This window comes from Trichosurus vulpecula, chromosome 3 (assembly GCF_011100635.1).
Source record: "Trichosurus vulpecula isolate mTriVul1 chromosome 3, mTriVul1.pri, whole genome shotgun sequence".
Lineage (NCBI taxonomy): Eukaryota > Metazoa > Chordata > Mammalia > Diprotodontia > Phalangeridae > Trichosurus > Trichosurus vulpecula.
In genome coordinates, this window is record NC_050575.1 from 218,838,366 (window position 1) to 218,862,250 (window position 23,885).

Below are 23,885 nucleotides of genomic sequence, written 5' to 3' on the forward strand. Positions count from 1 at the left end.
ATAGTAGTTGTTCAGTTGTTTTCAGTCATGTCTGACTCTTTGTGACCCATTTGGGGTTTTCTTGGTAAAGATATTGTAGTGGTTTGCCATTTTTTTCTCTAGCTCATTTTACAGCTAAGGAAACTGAGGCAAACAGGTTTAAGTGACTTACCCAGGGTTACATTGCTAGTAAGTGTTTGAGGCTAGATTTGAACTCAGGAAGATGAGTCTAACTGACTTCAGGCCTGACACTCTATCCACTGTGCCACCTAACTGGCATTTAGTAGGCATTTAATAAATGTTTATTGAATTAAGTTGCATTGATGAATTATGAATTCATTTTAAGGAATATTGCCAAAATAAGTAATTTTATTTGAAAAAGATCTTTTCTGTCACTGGAATAGTAATAGTGTTCACTCAATTAAAAAAGCTAATCTGGAACTCTGAGTGGAGAGCTTGAGATAAGCCAGAAACGTAATTCAAATCAATGATGATACCTGCCCCCAGTGCTCATTTTCCCATCACTGCATTATTCTGGTATGAGTTGGTTTGTGAAGGGAAGATTTTTCTGGTCTGATAAAACCTTTTTGAAATGATATGCAAGGCTGTTTTAAGATTAATGCTGAAGTTTGACCAGAAAAGGTCAAATTCTACCCTTAGGGACTGAGGAAAGCAATGCTCTCTCTCTCTCTAGTCCGTCACTTTGAAGTTTCTGGCAGTAGAAGTTGAGTATGTAGGCTGAATTTGGTACATTGCATCAAAACCATATTTCTTTTTTCTCAGTGTTTCTCCTATCAGGTTTGCCCTTCATTTGGCCAAATGGAAGCTTAATGATATCGTTTTTGGTCCTTGGTACTGACATAGTAGGCAGTCATTTCATTTTTGGAAACTTTCTATATATTTATTTTTTCATTGAAGCTTCTTTCTCTCTTAATAGAACATATTTTAGTTCTGTAATTGAATGAAACCGGCTTTGCCAATAGGCTTAAATTTGTTTCATTTAGTGCTCTGAATGTTAATAATACCACGGTGTCTTAAAATGAGTTGTGAAGTAAAAAATACCGAAGCTCTAAATGTGGGACAGTATCAAAAAGCCTGGTGGGATGCTTCTGTGCCTTACATATTGTTCCCATTGTAGAAGTTTGAGTCCCTAAAGCCTCAGGAATTTAGTCACTTTATTTTACCAGTCCCAAACTGTCTTAACACTTTCAACTTTATGTGGAAAGTCAGTTTTTTCACCTTTCCCCCCTTTCCTTTTTTCTCATCACTGGAATTTATTGGCATATTTCCAGATCTCTTTGCCTGGTAACAGCTGTTATACTATCCTTAGGCAGGAAGAGAGAGAAGGATTGAAAAATGAGGACTGAAATGTCAGTTCACTTGTTGCAAATGGCAGTGGGATATATAGTAGCAAGATTTGTTAAGATTTGTACAGTTAGACATCTAAAAGTGCTCTTCCCTTTTCATCCCTACTTTTTTCCCATGGTTTCACTTGATATTTAGATTTTTGTGTCATGAAATAAATTTTGTTATATGTTGTATATATATGTATATTATATATGTGTTATATATTTGGTATGCAAAAATCTGTAAATTAATTTAGGTAGTATTGCCATTTTAAAAATATTGGCATTATCTTGCTATAGTGTTGTTGTTTTATAAATTATTAACTTGGTTCTGCTTCCTTTACTCTGCATCAACTCATACAGATATTCCCCAAGTTTCTCTATAACTGCCATCTTCATAATTTCTTATCAAGTATTGATATTCCATTATATTCATATACCACAATTTGTTTAGTCACTTCCCAATTGATAGCCATCCTTAGTTTCCACTTCTTTGCTATTACAAAAAGAGGTTCTATAAATGTGTTTGTACATATGAGTTTTTTTTCTCTTTCTTTGATTTTTTTTGGAGTATAGGCCTGGTAGTGTTATAACCATGTTAAAGTTTATTCATAGTTTAGTGACATTTTGGAGAAGCATAGATTATTTTTCTTTCTTTTTTAAAAATTTAATGAGTGATTTCTGTTTCTTACATCACCATAGTATGTATTCCTCCCTTTACCTCTCCTTAAAACCCATCCCATATGACAAATAGGGTATTTTTTGTTTTTGTTTTTTGGAGAGGAGAAAACAATCAGCATAGCTGATTGACATATTGAGAAAGTTTAAAAACAAAACAAAACAAAACATGTACAATGTGTAACATCTGGTGGACCTCCCATCTCCACCAAGGGGTACCTTGAGGGTATCTTTTCATATTCCTTCATTTGAGTCCTATTTGACCTTTATAATTTTGTTACATTTACTTTTGATTTCTTGGTATATTGTTTTTTCTATTTACATTGAATTAGTTACTATATATATTATTTTCTTGGTTCTGCTTACTTTATTCTGCATAGGTTCACATAGATCTTTCCCTGCTTCTCTGTATTCATTGCATGTATCATTTCTTACAGCAGAGTAGTATTTCATTACATTCACGTACTACAATTTGTTTAGCCATTCCGTAGTCTATAGGCAACTACTTTGTTTCCAAATCTTAGCTGTCACAAAAGGTGTTGCTATACATATGTGGGAACTTTTTTTCTTATCAATGGGATATGGTTCAAAGGGCATATATGTTTTCATAATTTTATTTTTATAATTTCAAATTGCTTTCCAAAATGCTTGTACCATTTCACAGCTCCACTATGTATTACTGTGTCTATCCTCCCATAACCCCTCCAATATTGTCTGTTGCCATTTTTTGGTCATTTTTGTCAATTTGCAGGGTGTGAGATGAAACCTTTTTGATTTGCATTTCTGTTATTATTAGTGCATTGGAGCATTTTTTTCATATGGTTGTGAATACTTTGCAATTCTTTTGAGAACTGTTTGTGTCTTTTGACTATTAGGGCATGGCTATTAGTCATTAGTCTATATGTATATACATATACATACATACATACATATACATTTTAAATTTATATATTGTGCATATACCTTAGATACCAAGCCATTAATAGAGAAATTTGATACAAAGATTTTTTTCTTATTTGAGTACTTCTTATCCTAGATGCATTAATGTGCAGAATCTTTTCAGTTTCAAGTAATCAAAGTTATTTTATTTTATCTTTTTTAATTGCCCTATTTCTTGTTTGGTTAAGAATGTATCTCTTACCCATGTCTGCAGGGGGTACATGATCTGTTCTCTTCTAATTTTTTAGGCTATGATCTTTAATATTATTGTATCTATTCCTATCTAATATTAATGTATCTACTCAGAATGTATTGTGGAGTGTGGTGTGAGGTGTTGGTCTAAGTCTAATTTCTACCAGACTACTCTCTAGTTTCCTCAGCAGTTTTCATCAGAGAGAATTTTGCCTTGAGTAACTTATATTTTCCACTTTATCAAAGATTGGGTTATTAAATTTTATTGCTTCTGAATCTCTCTTGTCTATTCTGTTCCATTGACTTCTCTCTGTCTTTTTCAACCAGTACTGTATGTTTTTGATGATTGCTGCTTTATAATATAGCTTAAATTCTGATAGAAAATGCTATTACCCCTTCATCCTCACTTCTTTTCATCATTTCCCTTGGCATTCAAGATTTTTCGTTTTTCCAAATGAATTTGGTTATTATTTTCTCAAGCTCTGTAAAGTATCCCCTTGATAATTTGATTGGTTTAGCATTAAAAGTACAAATTAATTTTGGTAAAATTGTCATTTTTATTATGTTGGTATGCATAGCCATGAGCACTGAATACTCTTCTAACCATTTAGGTTGTTCTTTAATTCTTTAAGGAGTGCTTTGTAATTGAATCTATACAACTCCTTATTGTGTTTTTGGAGCTTGATCCCCAGATATTTTATTTATTTTTTAGTTATTTGGAATAAGATTTCTTTTTCTGTTATTGCTTCTTGTGTTTTGTTATTATTATATAGAAATATTGATTTTTGAGGATTTATTTTATAGCAGTATCTTTGCTGATTCCTTGGGGTTTTTCAAGTAAGCCATCAAATCATTAACAAACAGGAATAATTTAAATCTCACCTTTGCCTATTTTTATTCCTTTGGTTCCTTTTTCTTGTCTTGTTGCCATTGCTACATTTCCAGTACTATATCAAATAATAGTGGGGAAAGTAGAAATCCTTGCTTCATCCCGTTATTTATTGAAAAAGACTCAATAGATCCCCATTGCATATGATGCTTCCTTGTGGTTTTAGATAGATGCTTTTTGTAATATTAAAAAGCTCCTTCTATGCCTATACTTTGTAGGATTTTTTTTTATCATAAAAAGGATGTTGTACTTTGTGAAAGGCTTTTTTTTGCATCTACTGGGATAATCATGTAGTCTGGGATGTTTCAGGTTTTTAATATCATTAATTATGTAAATTGTTTTCCCAATGTTGAAACTGTCCTTCCATTCCTAGTATAAATTCCACCTGGTCACAGTAAATAACTTCTTGGATAAATCCCTGTAATCTGTTTGATAGGATTTTGTTTAAAATTTTTAAGTCAATATTTATTGATGATATTGACCTATATACTTTTCTTTTATGTTCTACCTTTCTCTGGTTTTGGTATTAGCACTATATTTGTCCATAAAAGGATTCTTTCTTTCTTAATTGTTGAGAATAATTTGTGAAGTATGGGTATTAACTGTTCTTTAAAAGCTTGATAAAATTCTCTTGTTAATCCTTCAGGTCCAGCAGTTTTTTCCTTTAGTAGCTACTCTACAGCTAGGTCTATTTCTTTTTCTGAGGTTGGGTTATTTTAAGGTCTTTATTTGGTATTCTGATAGCTTGGGTTATTTATGTTTTTGAAAAGATTCCTCTACTTCTTTTGTGTTCTTAGTTTTGTTACCATATAACTAACTGTGCATCATATTTTCTGATGGTTCTTTTGATTTCTTCTGGTTTTGCTGTGATTTCACCTTCCTCATTTGATGTTTTATTAAGTTTGCTCTCTTCTAAGTTGAATCGTTAAATTTAATTACTCTGCGTCTTGGGCTTAACAACAGTGGTTTTTTTTCTTTTTCTGGAGACAATTTGTGAATTCTTTGGGTAGGAACTTCATTTTCTATGTTCAGAAGTTCTGGACAATTCTATTATTTCCATCATTATGGTATTAAGGTATTTTGTCTTGTCTTTCTTCTGAGAGACTTATCCTTAGATTGTCTTTGAGATCAATATGTTTTGCTTGCTTAGTGAGCATGTTTTCTTTTAATGCTCTTGGTTTTTGCTTCTTTTCTTTTAGATTGTCTTTCACTTGTGTGTATTTGCATTCCCAATCTATTCTTCTCTCTTTAGTTTCTTTGTTCAGGCTGGCCATTGCAGTTTCAAATTTTTCTATTCTGTCCATTATTTTTGCTGTGCAGGACACAAATTCTGCTGTCATAATTCTCATTTTTTTAAACCACTCAGGAAGAGCATGATGTGGTTCCATGTTCTTTTCAACTTCCACTGAGTCCTCTGCCTTGTCAAATGTGGATTGTTTTCCTTTGTTTTACAGTATCTATTCATAGATGCTGAACTTGTTTACTAGATCTGGAGGCCATATTTCCTTCTGTTGTTACTGTTTTTCCTGTTGATTTAATATTTATGTACAAGACCTTTGAGATTTCTTCCTGGAATTTTTGTTCCCACGCCTCCCTCCTTATTACTCAATTCTTACTCCCTCCCTTCTGATTGTGATTTCCTTGGGGATTGGATCTCAAAGCGTCTTAACCTCCTACCACACTGGTCAATTCATGTTTTACCAGCCTAGGTTTTTGCGCCATTTGACTTTTGGGTGGTCAGAACTGTCCCTAGCTGGATGCTCTGCTCTTTCACTCAGGCCTGGTGGAGACAGTTCCTTAAACACACAGACTCCTGGCCTGGTGACCTGCCCCACTCCTTCTGTTCATTATTTTTTTTGAACTGGTGCTGGCAGTTCAGAACCTGTTGGTGTTGGCAGTTCAGAGCTTTGCATCATTGGAGCTTCTGGGTTGCAACCCCTAGCAGGCTTTTGCTCCTAAAGGATGGTGGCCAAACTGAGTCTTGAGGAAGCTTACATAGTCTGGACCTGGAGTTTCTATGACACTGGAAAGAAGGAGGGGGAACTGGAGTTTAGGGGTAAATTTCTACATAAATCTGTGTTGTGTTCTTGGATCTGCTAGTGTGGACTGACTTGTGGGAGCATGAGAGGTGAGGAAGGGATACTAAGTGAGCTCAGGGTTAGTGAGTATCATTTTCTATGTTTTGTTTTTAACCTTCTTTTGGATTTTTGGTGTTTTAGACCATGGAAACAGCTGCAGGTGCTTTATCTTTGGTGCATAATTTCTATTTTGGGGAAGTTTGAGAGGTTGTGAGGATCAGAGAAAATGTCTAGTCTGCCATCTTGTTGGTCACATGACCTGGAAGTCCTAATCACAGATTCTTAATGTGGTATATAAGTAATAAACTTATAGTTATTTATGCTTCAATCACCCAGTCTTCTAGTCCTGATTGTGTAACTAACTAGCCATATGACCTATGGAAAGTCACTTAGTTTTCCTTTGCCTCATAACCAATAAAATGTGAGGGGATTAGATAACTCTAGGTTACTCTAAAAAGTCAATACAAAGGTTTATATATAATTTATTTTTGAGAATGCTCATCTTTTCCATGTTCATTAGTACCTATGACCACAATAAAATTGTGTAAATGTCTCTACATATTGTTTGTCACGAGGATATGAATTACATGAATTGTTTTTTCTTTTTAAATTGGACTTTCTTAAAAACTTCCTAAAAAGGCAACAGCAGAAGCAGAAAAGTCATTTATTATTTTTTGTTACACATTGTGTGAGTTGATTAAATTATATATAAATTATATTATATATAAACAGGGCTCTTAAGAGTATCATTATTCTTTTATGTATAATATAGATAGGAGTATGCTTCATCCCAAACAATAGCTAATTTAAATGAAGTCATACAGGAACACCTCTCATGCAGAGAAAGGTCAGACTTCTTATAACTTAAGCTCTCTGGCTATAAAGGTAACGTGAGGAGAGGGAAGAGACCACTAAATACTTGAAATGGCTGTCACAGTATTCTTGAGACCCTCACATGGAGTGGAGGTTTTTAATGAGCCTTGTGATCTGATTTTTTTGGACTATAGGGAGATTAGAAGCAGCAACTTGGATCAGGGCTGAAGAACAGGGTTGGGCCTGGGATCAGGAGGAAGATTCTTAGAAGCAGGCACAAGGGCATATGACAGTTTAGCATTGAAAGAGGAGATGTAGAAACCAGAAAACACTGAACAGTGTTTCTGTCCATGGATGTTTATAATGATGATTCTGAGTCATCAGGAAAAGGCAAGATTAGAATCTTGGAATCCCAGATTTGGGAGGGACCTCGGAAGGTCCTTTACTCAAACTTTCAATTAAAGCATGGCTTTTTTTAAACATCTCCACTAAGTAGTCTCACTGCTATTTGAACAGAATTTGAGGAGTTTGTGCCTTTTTTGAAAGAGCCATTTTGTATGAAGTGCTTCTCAAACTTATAAGTGTCATATAACTATGTTATTATTATTAGTGATGATAATGTGTTATTTGAAAAGAATAAGAATAAAGAAAAAGAATAAGGCTTATTATTTTGTGTTTGCTATTCATACACTCCTTTATTTTGCAATATTGGGTACATTACACTGTTGCAATGAGACCTGATTATTTTTAAATTTGTCTTTCTGGAGAATTTCCATTAGACTGTAATCAAAAGGAGTTACACAGATTTATAAGTTGATCTCTTTTCTCTACCTGTTTCTTATCCATACAATGGGAATCAAAAACTAGACACAGCCTATGGGGCCAGTGATTGAGGAATGGCCGAAAAAATTATAATATATGAATTTAATTGAATAGTAGGCTCGTTGTCCTCTGGGTAAGGAGGGAAGCATATACGTACATATATGCATTTTAGAAGGATGTCTATAAAATGGTTAAAAAATTGTTTCCATTATCTAGAAAATTCACTTCTGTGCAACACATCATTTGCTTCATTCTTCTACTGCACTGGAGAAATAGGGGACTTCAGTAGCAGTGGTTCAGCCCTTCAGGCATCTTGGAGGAAGTTTAGTCTGAGACTCTTTACAGTAGAAGTATTTATTTGTTTTTGGCCTACAGACAGACCAGACATTAAAATATTCTAAAATATGTGACTTCATGCTATGTTTCTTGTGATCGGATAGCACTCAGGGTTACTGAATAACTTCAAAGGGCAGCTGGGAATTGCTGTGAAGATACAGCAGAGCAGTTTCTCACCTGCTGTCTCTGATCACATAAAACACAGTGAGACTCACATTTCTCCCCAGGACACATGTAATAGGCATGCTGCAACTTGTTTGGTTATGAGGCCAAGTAGCAGGGTGATACTGTTGGTCCAGTAATGCTCCAGGATATGCTTTAAATATAACTAAGGATTTCTTTTTTTGAAATTAAAGTAATAGAGCCCATGCCTGAACTGAAACTTTTTTCTCTGGGCTTTGGTACAAAATTTGTTCATCAAAAAATGTCATCATATGAAATGTAAAGAATGTCAAGATCTTTTTGGTCAGAATGGAGTAGGATGTTGAAATGTGGAGAAACCTAAGGATTTATCTATACGTGTGTATATGCATATGTAGCTATCTGTTGATCTCTGTCTCTTGTCTCTCTTGTTTTCTTTCTCTCTCGTTGGCATAGGGAACTCCCTGAAGAGTAAACTCCCTCTACTAATGCAGGGCTCCAAAAATTAAATCTTAAATAAACAATCAAATTGTTTCTCACTTTTTTGAAGGGGTTATTTTATTTTTACATATCTTTATTTTTTATTATGGCTGAGCACTGCAGAAGGTGAAAGCAGCTTGGGCATAGTAGAAAGAGAATTGATTTTGGAGTCAGACACACCTGGATCCAGATTTGGATCTTGGCTCTGTTACTGTCCTACAGGATCACTTGTGTGGTGACTTTGAGCAAGTCACTTGATTTCTCTGGGCCTCCATTTCCTTATTCATAAACAAGAAGGTTTTGTATTAGATAATCTTTCAGATCCATTACAGATGTAGTCTCTATAATTCCTTGCTCCTATGACCTCTGAGAGCTCTGGAATTTTTTAAACATTTTTTTTTCAATGAACAAGCACTATTTTCTCTCCCTCCTACTTCCCCTTTTGAAAAGAAAAAGAAGGAAAACAATACCCATGGAACATACTCAAGGAAATCATACTCATTTCAAGGAAATGAATCAAGGAAAACATACTCATTTCCTCATTGTCCATGTCTAAAGATGTATAGCTCATTCTACATCTTGAATCCATCACCAGAGAGCTTCTGTTTTGAGCCATTTTCTTTCATCTTACCAGTCCAGATTCTCAGAATTATTCAAAAAGCTTTTAAACACATTCTCCATTTGGGCTCTTGAAAATGATTCTGGAATATGACCAAATCTAAGAGTAACTATTTCTCACCATGGATTTAGGTATGACATAGCAGAGCATAGAACAGAATTCTGCTTAACCATAGTATGTAAAGGAGTATTTAAATACTTATTTTCATAGAGAAACGTCTACTTGGAAGTGGGCACTGTTTAATTTTACCACTATTGTATCAACCAGTTCCAGATATAAAGTGAGCAATCTCATTAAACACATTTTTATGAGGTGTACATGTCAGAGGATTTTTACTGCCTACAGCTAAGGTACGTTTCCTTTACAGTAGCCCTTGGACCCCATGAAAGGAGCAGTGATAAAGTCACATGGTTCTACTTTTTTTACATTAATAAGTAAACATTTGTTGGGCACCTGTTATGTGCAGTTCACTGTGCTGGGTGCTTTTGGGGATAAATCTATCCAGAAATCAAGCATATTCATTATGTACTTCCTGTGAGTGAGGAACTCTGCCAAAGTGTATCCCTGTACATCCTTGGTCACAAGATACTTGCTGTTTACATGGGAAAGGAGAAAGACATAATTAATGCATAGAAACTCTTATATGCCCAACTGGTTCTGAGATTTTATCTATGTAGGTACCCCCACCAATGAAATAGATTTCCACATGCCTATACTTGCCTATCCCGTATCCTTGTCTTCCCATAAATTTATCATGGGGAATCTAACAAATGTGCTTGAGGCTCTTCCATGTTATCCCTTTGACATTGTGATTGTACTGATGAATAACTAAGTATAAGGTAGCATATTACAAATACCAAGTAAGTACTGATGGTACAGCATGGTACAAAGGTAAAAGCATTATATTTGGAGGTAGAGGATCTGGATTTGAATGCTTTAAGGTTTGCAAGGCACTGTATATATGTTATTTGTTCCTCACAACAACCCTGGGAAGTAGCTGCTATTATTACTTCCATTTTACAAACGAGGAAGCTGAGGCAAACAGAGGTCAAATGACTCGCTCAGTGTCACACAGTTAGTAAGGGTCTGACGATGGATTTGAACTTAGGTCATTCCAATTCTAGGGCCAATATTCTATCCACTGTGCCACCTAGCTATCTCTATTATCTTATAAATGCATATTTTTAATCAAACACTTCTAATTGGTGTGTTGAGACTCCTGTGTTCCAGGAAATAGTCCATTTACAAGCAAGCAGGACAATAGATGCATTTTATAAGTGGTATTTTATAAGATTCCAGTGGTTTCTAATAGACAATCAGTTTTACAAGTTTCTTAGTGCAGGCTTTCTCCTAGATCATAAGATGTTAGCAGTACACCTTGGGAAGCAAAGGGAGAGGAAATCATTCTCAGATGTTAAACTAAAATGCGTTTCTAATTGAAAGCATAAAGAAAATCTTGTCCCGTCTTTATGGCACAAGACATGAAAACTATTTTCAGTGCTAGGACTGACCTTTCTTGTGTTTCCTCTTTACTCTGTAGCCATGGGATTCTTAGTTTTTGAGTCTTAAAATAAGTACTATCCAGATATAGAGAAGAAAATGGCAGATAATTCCGCAGGCTTCTGCTGTGCAACAATAGTGTCCTTGGATAAGAATCCTGACCTCTACCACTTCACTGTCTCATCCTCTGTTGATGATCTCCATATTTATCTTGTACGTTGTTGTTTGTATATCATCTTCCCCATTAGACTGTGAGTTCCTTGAGAGCATGAACTGATTTTTGCCTTTCTCTGTAACCATAGTACCTAGCACAGTGCCTGGCACATAGCAGTACTTAATAAATGCTTGTTGGTTGATTAACCACACTGGAATTACAATATTGAAACCATGGCATTTTAGATTTAAAAGACATCTTAGAGAGTCTTTAGACCAATCTCCCATGGATGAGGAGGTCAAGATTAGCTGTATCACTTTTTTAAAGCCTGATTTCAGATTTCTAAATTGTCTTAAGTGTTCTGTATCTTTGCATTTAAATTCACTCTCCTATCACTTCTTACCGTGGATATTTGGCATCATTTTATTGGAAAGTGAGGCAAAGTGTCAGCCTCGTTATTCTTATTGGTACTATTATCACTCTCTTTAAAGGGTGTCTTTTGTTTAAAGCAATGCTTTTCCATTGCAGCTTGATGGAACAGTAGATAGAGCATGAGACTTCGAGCCAGGAAGATGAATTCAGTTCCTGTCTCTAATGCTTAGTAGCTGGGGCTTTGAGCCTCTGTGTTTCCTCATTTGTAAAACTGGGCCAATAAGAGTATCTCCCACACAGTTGTGGGTGTCAAATGAGTTAATACATGTGGACTGCTCTGCAAACTTTAAAGCTCTGAAGGACAGAGTAAGGCAGAAGTCTTTGTGACTTGGCACAGCCCTGCCTCACTTTAATCCAATTCACGTGCAAGTCATCACCCTCATGACATCATTGGTCTTCTTTGAGAAAGAAGGATACACAACAAAAACAGATTCTGGTTGTTGTTGTTTGTTGTTGTTCTACATCTTAGCCACCTGGCTCCTCATTAAAGAATGATCTTGCTGAAGGAAGCTGCCCTTATTTTACAATCCAGTCTCCCTTATGCTTGGTTTGTAGACTAGGACTGAGTTAGGAGACTGGATTCATTTGTGGTGGGATTGATGGAGCTCAGTGGTGGGGCTAGGACAAGGAGCTAGAGTTTCTCCTTTAATCCAAGACTGAGCTGAGCATGTCTTGAGCTCATGGGAAGATTATATATTTTAGCCACTTCTCTAACTCCACACAATCGTTTAAAACTACTTAATACCACTTGGGGACCTAGAAAAATGATGGAAAACCATGCTTGCCATATCCTTTTCATGTCCTGGCCGAGTGCTGGGCTTCACTTGACTATTGATATGGAAATGCAATAAAATGTTAAAGGGTGAAGATAACTTTGTAGAACAGAAGCATTCAACAATTTGATGGCAAAGTGAATTTTGGTGCCTGGAATACTTTCTAATGGACTTTATCATGACATCAGAGCATAGATTTAAAATGGAAGAGACCTTAGCAATCATCTCTCATCCAGTTCTCTTATTTTATATTTGAGGAGAATGAGGTGTAGATAAAGTTGAATAACTTGACCAAAGTCACACAGGTTTTAAGCTGTATTCAGGATTCAAACCTAGGTCTTCTGATTCCAAATCTAGTACCATTTCAGAAATAATAGAAATATTACTAAACTGGTAACCAGAAGGCTTGAATTTTAAATTCTGGCTCTGCCAGTGAATAGCCGCGTAAATTTTGGCAAATCTTTGGGATACAATTTCCCACATTTAAAATGAAAGGGCTATATTAGATGATTTCCAAGGTTTTATTCTAAGTGTTTACAATTATAGAATAAAGTGATCATGAGAAAAAAAAGTAAATTGTACTAAATTGAAAACTTTTGTCAAAAAGGCATTGATATTGGCCATGATATTGGGTTTTTAGTACTTTTATTTCTGCATATGTTTTACTTTGGGCTCTTAGGGATTATTCTGCCCCCTCCCTCCCTTACAGAGACTTAGGGAAGGATAATGATATATCGATTACCCTTTGCCTTAAAGGTATGCCTTTTGATTTCTTTTTACAGCCAACTGCATCCCACAGTGTCAGAATGGAGGGATGTGTCTTCGACCTCAGCTGTGTGTATGCAAACCAGGGACCAAAGGCAAGGCCTGTGAGAATACAGTCATGCAAGACACTTCTTCCACCTCTGCCTCTGGCAGTCAAGGCCCTGGAGCTTCTTCGTGGATCATCCCAGAGCAGGCTGTACAGCATCCTTCCTCTCAAAAGGTGGAGATTGCACAGAGAGTCAGCCCTGTGGCTCAGATGACCTTGACTCTAAAGCCAAAGACTTCAGTAGGAATCTCTCAACAGATGCATTCACAGTAAGCTTTCTTTACTTCCCTCCCACCCCCCAGAATTCCCTATTAAATAATGTGTTAATTATGCTTTTAATGTATTCTTTGGAATGACTTCAAGGTTACTGTTATTTTTGGAGTATTTCTCAAGACTGGGGGAGGCAGCATGATTCATTGGGAAGAGCACCACTGGCTCTGGAGTTAGAAGAAATGAGTTTAGTGCTCACTTATGACACTTGTATCTAAGTCATTTTACTTCTCTAGGCCTCAGTTTGCCCATCTGCAAAAGGAAAGGGTTTGGACTTGCTGACATCTGAGTTCCCTTCTCACTCTTGCTCTATGATCCTGTGACCTGTCACATACAATATGCTTTATTCCTTTGACTTATTCAGCTCTTAACTGTCTCTTACATCTAATTTCCTTATTTAAAACACACACACATGCGCACGTGTGCACACACACATACACGTGTCCCTCTCTAACTAAATATTTGATGTATGTTTCTGTACCTATCACCTTCAGGATCAAATATAAAATCCTGTGTATATCCTTTCCTATAACCTGGCCTCCCTCCAACCTTTCCAGTCTTCTTATATGTTACTCCCTCCCATATACTCTGTGATCCCGTGACATTGGCCTTCTTGCTGTTTTTCACACAAGACACTCCATCCCCTGATTCTGGGCATTTTCACTCACTGTCCCCATGAACAGAGTGCTCTCTCCCCTCCCCTGAATCCTGGCTTCCATGGTTTTATTCAAGTCCCGGCTAAAATCCCACCTTCTACAAGAAGCCTTTCCTGATTCCCCCTTAATGTGAATGTCTCCCCTTTGAGATTATCTCCAATTTATTCTTTATATATCCTGCTTGCACGTAGTTGTGTGCATGTTGTTTCCCCCATTAGACTGTGACCTCCATGAGGGCAGGGAATGTTTTTTGTTTTTCTTTTTATCTCCAGCTCTTGGTATTGTGTCTGGCATATAGTAGGCACTTAATAAATGCTTTCTGATTTTTCTTGACTTATAGAAAAAGTCATCTTTATAAAGAAATTATAAAAGCAATGAAGATGCTTGACACATTTAAAAGTGCTACTATAAATATGTATAATCAGGGCCCAAGCTGCCTTCTTATTTTCTCTTTCTCTCAAATTATTGAAGGATCAGGTGGAATGATGTTTTGTTAAGAGAGGGAGAGCAGAGGTCTGATTTCTGATAATCACCATGATTCCTCTCCTTTTCTCTTCCTCCTCCCACCAAAAATAAAAAGGAAGCACCACCACTGCCTTGAGTCTCCCAGTGCTTTCTGATGAGGTGAGAGATTGAAAAGCATGGTGATAGTCAGGCGCTGGGCCTCTGCTCTCCCTGTCTTTGTGAATCATAGTCCATCACCCCTGCCCTTGTGGCAATCGACAGTTTGAGAGGGAAGAGATCATGGTGTGGTTCCTGGTTACAAATGCATGTTGGAAATACAGAAATTCTATGCTCTATTGGTAATTTTAAGTATAAGTTAGTTTTGGGGAAGAGATAATTTCTTATTGACCTCAGTGCCAGGTTAAGTGTATCTTTTATTAATGCCATGTTTACCTTCTGGTTGTCATGCTGACCCAGCTTTGGTAAACGATCATGCTTTCTATTTGTAGGTATGTGTTTTTAATAGCTTTGGCAAGTAATCTCTGTATAGTACAAAATGGGATTTTTGGTAAGACCATATATAATACATCCAGGTCCCTGGTGGGGTCAGAAAAGCTTTAATAATGAGAATGCACCAGTATGTCACTAAGAATCAGTTTCTAAATTGAGATTTTAAGTTATATTGGTTAATTAATTAATAATTATTAATTAATCCACTTCATGGATAATGGCATGCAGGATTTTTCTAATCATCCATCACTCATTTCAGTTTAAAATATAGGAAGCACTCAATTTACAAAATAAGTTGTGCTCTGAAAGTTCATTTGTCATTTCATTATTTGCAGCTTGGAACACATTTTCCATTATGAACAACATCGTGTATGATCATTAAATATCTAATTAGCCCAGAAAAGCCTATTTAACTGGTAATGTAATTGAGATTAATTTCTACTTCCACTTTGAGTTAACCTATGTAGCTATTGTCATTACCTGATGGAGTAGCCCTCTTCCTCTTATTTCTCCTCTTGTTTTCCTCCTTTGATCTCCTTCTGGTTCTCAACTCCTCTTTCTCTTTCCCTATTTCTTTTTCTTCATCTTCTTTTGTTCTTTCTCTTTTGTTCCTATCTTTGTTTCAACCACTTACATTAGTAGATTCACAGTTTCATTGGTGTGAGTACTCCCTGCACTAAAGTTATTTCATTCCTCTTTTTCTTACGCCTTTTCCCACCTAATTTTACTGATGCATTTTGTTTTTACATTACAAACATTCAGAGATTACTCCGGTTTTGTGAGAGGTCTCTTGTAACAAAGTAAAACAGTTAAATAAAAATTAATAATGTAGTGACCTCATCTGAAAGTTCACTCAATGTTTCACACTCATAATATTCCTGTTACTTCTTTCTTTCTATTTCCTCATTTGTATTTTCTTATAAATTCTCTTTAAAAGAAATATCTATGATGCTGAAGGCCTTCCTTTTTTAATTTTAGTAACTTGAGGGCACTCAAATTCTGTTGCTTCTATCTCATTAAAAGAACATTTTTTAAAATGAATTAACTTCTGTTTTAGTTACTTTATGACTTAAAAATGACTTTTGTGAGCTAGAATTAAAATTTAGTTGTTCCCCTCTCCTCTGCATTTTAATGTTTATTCTATGAGAAAATGCATTCTGTGGCATCCAGGGAGATGGTGGAATGCAGCTACGTTAAAATACAAGTCACCCCCCAACCCCCTTCTCACCGAAGTTGTGGTAGACCAACTGTTGATGCGTATGAGAAATTTCTAAGTTCAGTCTTTGTAAGTCAAAGAGCAGCTATATTCATTTACAGTAACTTGGAGTTTGAAAGAACCCAGTGGTAAGTATTTCTTACTCTTATAATTAAGAATAATGGTAATGCATGTACTGAAACCTCAATATAGTCTTTGTGTCTTTGAAAAAACATATGATTTCAGAAACATCGTAACTAGACATCATCCTTGCATCATTTTTCCAGGTTTTAAAAACCGACAACAATTTTGAATTTAACTTTGCTTTAACCACCAGATATGTTATTGGTAACATATTTTAAAAAATAAACTATGAAATAATTTGATGAACCATGTGTACTGGACATCAAAATTATCTGCTATTACTTCATCTACTGTAAAATCCTTGTTTATATGTATTGCTAATCCAAATTTTTAGGGTAGCTAGGTGACACAGTGGATAGAGTGCTGGAAGTGCTGGAAGCATCAGGAAGACCCCTCTTCCTGAGTTCAAATCTGACCTCAGACACTTACTAGCTCAGACACTCACTTAACCCTGTTTGCCTTAGTTTCCTCTTCTATAAAATGAACTGGAGAAGGAAATGGCAAAAACCCCAAATGGGGTCCTGAAGAGCTGGACATGAATGAAAAAAGACTGAACAACAATCCAAATTTTATGTTTGGGAGGAGACAGTGTCTTCTTTATAACAGTAGTGTAATGTAAGATTATTAGTCAGAGTCACAAATGTGTTAGCCATGGCACTGTTCTTATTAACATGTATGACTAACAAATCACTGCTTCAGATCCTTCATATATAAAATAGGGACAGTGATTATACATTAATATACATATATGCATTAATGATGGACACCAGATTGGGCAAGACTCCATCAGCTCTGCCATTACACCAAACATACCATCTTGGAATATCCTCAGCATCTTGGTAACTCTTTCAGGGCAACCAGAATTGCTTCTGTAGTTACCAGATATAAAGTCTATGAAAAATATGATGTGTTTTGATGAATAAAGCACAAAAGACTCAACATTTCACTCTGCTTTTTTCATGTCTGCTGTACAGCAATGATCATGTCCACTTTAGAACACTTTAGTGCTAGCAAAGACACTTAATGGTGATCATGGGATTATAGATTTCAAGTTGGAAGGGACCATAGAGGTCATTCATTCTAACCTCATTTTACAAATAATAGGATTTCAGATACAGAGCTGGAAGCTACTTCTGAGGCTATGTACTCCAGTACCCTCATTTTGCTGATAAGATGAGAAAACTCAGATGTAGAGATGTTTGTTTAAGCAATTTGCCTAAGGTCACACAGGCAGAGTAGAGATTAAACTTGCATCCTGTAGTGTCCAGTCTCACTTCTTGCTCTTTCTAAGATGTCATTGTGTCATTTTTTTGGGTCCTTTCTTTGTTGCTCTATCAGTTTACATAAAGCCTGAGTAGCACCTTCCTCCATGTTTGCATGCCATTTGGGAAGTATGTCTCTGAGTTATGGAATTTGACTGTTCTTCATGATGCTGATTTCCTTAAAAAGTCTATATGTCACTTGTGATTCATTTCATTTAAATTCAATTTATCAAGTATTTATTGAGTACTTACTGTGTGCAAGAAACTGCTAGGCACTGGCTACACAAAGACAAACTGAAATAGTCTCTACTCTCAAATATCTTACATTCTACTGGGGTGGGGGTGTACAACATGTACACATATGAGTAAATACAAAGCTCTATAAAGGTATTTCAAGAGTTAACATTAGTAATAGAAGGGTGGACAGGAAAGGCGAGATGTAGAAGACAACACTTGAATTGAACTTTGAATTGTAGTAGACATAATTCATTCATGTATTACTGGCAGACATTGATTTAATCAGCAAAATGCTACATAAATGTGAGTTGTTATTGCTATTAATTATATTTTGGGTGCATCTTACAGATTTTGTTTTTCAGTGGGTAGCATGTGTTAATAATGATAAATTATTTTTTCACTTAATAGGCATTTTTCCTCCTCATCCCATCCTTTCAATTGATAAAAAGAAAAAGAAATCTTTTATAAAAATGTGCATAGTCAAGCAAAACATATTCTCACTTTGTCTGTGTAAAAAGAAAATGTCATTTGGAGTGTTGAATCCATTGCTTCTTTAACAGGAGTTGGGTAGCATTATTCATCATCAGGCTTCTGGAACCATGATTGATCATTGCATTGATCAGAGTTTTTAAGTCTTATCAAAGTTGCTTGTCTTTATGATGTTGTTACCCTTCCTTTCTTCCTTCCTTTCTTCCTTCCTTCCTTCCTTCCTTCCTTCCTTCCTTCCTTCCTTCCTTCCTTCCTTCCTTCCTTCTCTTCCTTCCTCCTCTCCCTCCTTTCCTGCTGTCCGCAGGGAATTATACCCTTTGGGTGCTGTACCCAAAGGAATAGATATTTTAATCCCTGAAACTTTGCAAGGTATATTGGGGTTTATTAGGTAGATTTCTTTTTTAAGTACCTTTCCTTAAACCCAAATCACTCTGGCTCTCATGAATTGGATGACAAAAGGTCCCAGCCTAAGCCTCACTTAGTCATTGTTTGGGTTCTGATGGCTCAGAGTGAGTATAAATAGCAGTTGTTTCTGTTTTGGCCAGAAACCCTGAGGGTCTTTCCCTCCAAGATTGAATTTTTTTTGACTAGGTTAAAGAGGCCGTTCTTTGCCTCTTTTCTTACTTAGTCTTAATCACTGAATAGGTATTGCCTGAAACTGAGACCTGGGAAAGACCTTAACTTAAAAAGGCCAAGATCTCCTACTGCATCTGGGGCCATCTTCAGTTGTTCTGATCTGTATCTTGACCCTGGATCCAGATGTCCCTGGAGGAGAGAATGAGGCTGGTGACCTTACACAGCCCTGCCTCCCTTAATTCCAATTCACTTGCAAGTCATGACATCACCTTCCTGATGTGGTCCTCTTTGAGAATGAAGGACAAAGAACAACAAGAACAACAGTGTTACTACTTGATTTATTTTCCTGGTTCAGCTCAATTCACTCTGTATCAGGTCATACAGTTCTTCCAAAGTTTCTTTAAACACATCTCTTTTGTCATTTCTTATGGAACAGTAGTATTTCATCACATACATATAGGTTCTGAAAGCCATGATTATTTTTCACCTCCTGTCAGTATAACTGCTCACATATGTATTAAACTCCTCCAGTAGAAATTTATTTTCAGATGCCTGCAGTGATGAAATGAGGTTGTCCAGATTTTCCTAGAATCTTCTCTTTCTCACTGATAGGTTTCAGGAGGGAAACAAAGGAACATAGCACTTTTGCTTAAATGGGACTCAGAGGACCATCCTTCAGTCATTAATGTCTCTTGCCAGATTATGGGTATTTATACAGGTAACTTACTTGTACAGAATGATATTTGCATCTCTAGAGAGCAAAAACTTTTCCCATATCTGTCCTCTTTCTCCTTGAGTCATCCTTTGTTGAAAAAGTCTGGTTTCACTCAGTGCAGTGATGTCAGCTATACGAGGACAGTTCATACATAACCAGAGCCTCTTTTTTATTCTAGATGACTTCTGTTTTTATCATCTCATGGCATCCTGAAATTTCTTGGGAAGACGTTTATTTTATTTCTTTGGGAAAAGGTAGTTTGTTAAGGCCTCATATAAATCAAGGCTCATTAAGTTATTTAATCTGGTATCAATCACCTTCTCCTTCACTCTCCAATTCCATTACATACCTTACAGGGATATTGTGAAAATAAAAGAAATGACATGCAAAAGATTCTAAGAAGATAAAATCAATGCAAATAAATGCTATAATTATGAAGTAAGCAAGCATGTGGCTCCTTATATACTTTCTCTATATAATGCCGGCACATGTTATCTTTCACATTCAGGTTACAGTGCCCATTTTCTTTTCCTGATGGAATGAATAATCATAGGTACCCCACAGTAGGTTGTTTGACATTCCATTTTGCATATCAGATTTCATGGAAAAGAGGTAAGTATAGCAACTTAATATGTAAACCATGGTCTTCCATGTGCCTTATCTCTGCTGTGGGCTTCTGTTCCTGTTAACTTACTTTGTAAGTTTATGTGGTGATGTCTGTTCAGGGCAGAATACTTTAACAGAACATTTCATTAAGCATTCTGCTCTTCCTTATGGACATCACCATTTAAACTGATTCCATATGCTTAAAATCCTTCCCCAGTACTTTTCAGGCATTAGCATGCAGGAAACAGAGCCTGTTAAAAATGGCCCTAAGAGATAAAACCTTCACTGAGGAACATCTGACATGTAGAAATAGTGCTGCACCCCCACCCCACCATTGCCCGGAGGTCTACTGGCAAAGGCTAGGTGATAACTTGTTGCCTCTATTTTAGAGGAGGCATTTTTTCACTTGTAGGCTAAACTTTTAGATGACTGCCGAGGACCCCATCCAACTCTGAGATTCTATAACACTAGACAGCTCCAAGATAACACTTTACATTTGTATGGAACTTTATAAATCATCCTTCAGTCTACAATTTCATTTGATTCTCACAATAGCCCTAATAATTATTAAAACGGCAAAGCCATACTTTCTATGTGAAGTTTTTCCTGTTTCCCATGGCTGTTAGTCCCATCACCTTCCTTCCTTAATTGACCTTGTCGTTATTGTGTATATACTTATATATGTACTGTCTCCCCGATAGAATACATGTTCCTTGAGGGCAAGTAATATTTCATGTTTGTCTTTATGTTCCCCGTCTTCTGTATGGTGCCTGGTATGTAGCAGCATGTAATAAATGTTGTTGAAGAATTGATTTTTCACATTTTATAGATAGGGTCAGAGAACTGAAGCTCAAAGTGTTCATAACTTAATCAAACAGCAGAGGCATTGCTCAAAACCAATTTCTACTATGATAGGCTTATTCACCATAAGAATTAAAAGTGTTTTGGAAGTGAAGCTTCTCGAAAAAAAATATTTAGCTCCTTGAAGTAAAAAATAGATTAGGATTGTTAAAGAAAAAATACCATTAATTATTAAATAAATCCTTGTTCCAGAAGAGTCCTTGTTTTACAGAGGTAAGTGAGACTTGGAGGAGGTCAAGTGGCTTCCCACGGTTACTGAGCATTAGACCTTCACATCATTCTGAGGTTGTTTGCTTGAGTGAGGAAAGAGATCTGGAAATGGTGTCAAGAGAGTCCTGTATTTGCCTCTTGCTCCCAACACATAGTAGAATTGGGAGGACATGTTGAAGTCATTTAATTTTTCTGAACCTCATCTTCTTAATTTCTAGAATAGCTATATCAAAGTGTGAAGTGCCTGAACTTCACAAATCTGTGATTGATGATCAAATAGGATGAGACATATAAAGTGCTTTGCAAACTTAAAAACACCATGCAGTTAGTTGATAAACAAACATTTATCAGATGCCTACTCTGTGTCAGATTCCATGCTAGGTGCTACAAGGACAAACACAGAAGAGTCTCTGCCTTGGGAGCCTAAGTTCTGTTGGGGGAAGATGACATGAATGCAGAGAAGTAGATAGAGGGTTATTATTTGGGGTCCTCCAAGTTCTCCAGCATAGCATGATAGAAAGAATACTAGTCTTGGAGTCAGAGAACTGGAGTTTGAATATTTGCTTAAATTTATGCTATTGGGTAAGTTGGGTAAGACTTAAATTGCTTTAAATCTTGGGGTTTGTTTTTTTTTGTTTGTTTTTGGTAGGGTTCATGGCATGTGGTTTTGTTGGTATAGGAAATTTGTGGTAAGGAAACTCCCTCACCTATGCAGACCTATACCTGTTCTGCAACTTATCGTCTTAGAGAGATACTTGAGAGCTCTGAAAGAAAAAGAGACTTGCCCAGGGTTAACCACAACCAGTTTATGTCAGAGATGGGACTTGAACCTAGGTCTTCATGCCTCTCACGTTGGCTTTATATCCACTGTTAGGCTGATTACTAATTTCAGATGATTGATCTTTAAAATGAGAATCGAGTGAGATAATGTATAGAAAGTATTTCTTAACCATAAAGAATTATATAAATATGTCATTGCTGTTACAACTAGGTCCCAATTAGTGTGAATTATGAATCCCCTGAAGGGGTCACATTATTTGTCACACTGCATATTTCCATTTGACTAGAACCAATTACTATGTTTTATACACTTATAACTCTGACTAGTGTGAATCCAAATACATGAGATTACTTTTGGGGGACATGTGATTTGCACTAATTGGGACCTAGATGTACTATTATCCAGGCCCAGTGTTTTGTTTGTTGCCATTTTATAACTACAGGCCTATTGGCATTAGCTACCCAGTAAATATTGGTATGGTATTAAATACTTAGTTAAATTTAAATTGAACTCAAGGTATCTCTGAAAAGGAAAACGAATCATTATTATGTTATTTTGTTTGTATGTTATGTTATTTTGTTTGGCAGTAAGGAGCTAATTAGGTTTGTGCAAAGCTTAAACTAATTATTGACATCATAAACAATGGCCTTGAAGCATTTTAAGGACTAAGTAGCTATTCTCTATGCCATTGTTGTCTGTGGTCAAAACAAAGCCATTGAAAAGTGCTGGAGACATTCAATATCTGGGCAAACTGTATCATAGATTATCCCTTAATTGAGCATTAAATGAACATTTGCAGAGTGGAATTACATAAGCTATGTCTGGAAGAATTAAAATATATAAGGTAAGTATATATTCTCTGTGATATTCCAATATATGTTATCTGTCTGTCTCTCTCATATTAAATGCTTAATATGTTCAAAGCTAAGATAGAGGAAATATTACTCTTGAATCTGCCTTGTATTGCTGCAACTGCTGTGCTGTGGTGTAGTGGATAAAGTGCTGGATGTAGAATTAGGAAGAAATGGATTCAGGTCCTGCATCTGGTATATGTGTGGCCAATAGTAAGTCATTTAGCTTTCCTGAGCCTCAATTTCCTTACCTGTGAAATGGAGATGATAATGCACAGTACCTACTTTGTGGGGGTAGCTATATGGTATAAGTGAAATAAAATAAATTAATATAAATAAAATGCTTTGCTTTGAAACCTTTTCTGTAAATTTCAGTTGCTTTTGTAATTATTCTCTTCCAAGACAATAAGTATTGACAGATACAGACAGCCCAAGTGCTTTATTGCTTACCTCAGAGATGTTAAGGAACCAAAGACTCAAATACATGTTGGAAGAGTACTTTATAGAGGATTTATGGGAAGATATGGATGAGAATCATCCAGAATAAGAAGGGTTGCCTTTCATACCAGTTGATAGAATGCCCACGTTAATGTGTTAATGAAGTTGTAGACAGGTTCATTTCACCAAGCATTTATTAAGCATTTAAAGGATTACAATGCAAGTTATTGTGATTCTATGACTACTTACCAAATTATCCAAGTGTGATGTTAATTATACTCATAGAAAGCATATTAGGTCAGTCATGCAAAATTACTGTCAAGTATTTTCCTTCTTTATGAATAAAACTTCCAACACTTCTAAAACATAGGACTTGCTTAACTTTTTGAATTTGCTCATTATTTGGAAATAATAGCCATCAGTCCAATGCAGCAGGAATTTATTTAATGCTTACTACTTGCAAGACATTGTGGTAGGTGCTGGGCCTACAAAGACAAAATGAAGTAAGTTTAACAATAATGTAATAGCATAGCATCTTAAAAATAGTCACTGAAGAATGCCTTGAATTTGTGGTTGGTATAGTCAGTCACAGAATGTTACAGCTATGAGGATCTTAGAGGTCCTTTGATCCATTCCCCTCATTTTACATATGAGGAAA

At 36.1% G+C, this 23,885-nt stretch overlaps 1 protein-coding gene across 2 annotated transcripts in view; it reads left to right on the forward strand.

Moving 5' to 3' along the window:
- The window catches only part of LTBP1 (latent transforming growth factor beta binding protein 1), a 510,014-nt gene that overhangs the window by 42,739 nt on the left and 443,390 nt on the right, over window positions 1–23,885 (forward strand). For both annotated transcript variants that reach the window (XM_036749323.1, XM_036749324.1), the window contains exon 3: window positions 12,954–13,251. In XM_036749323.1, the coding sequence (XP_036605218.1) occupies window positions 12,954–13,251 (298 nt within the window). The remainder of the gene's footprint in view (window positions 1–12,953; window positions 13,252–23,885) is intronic.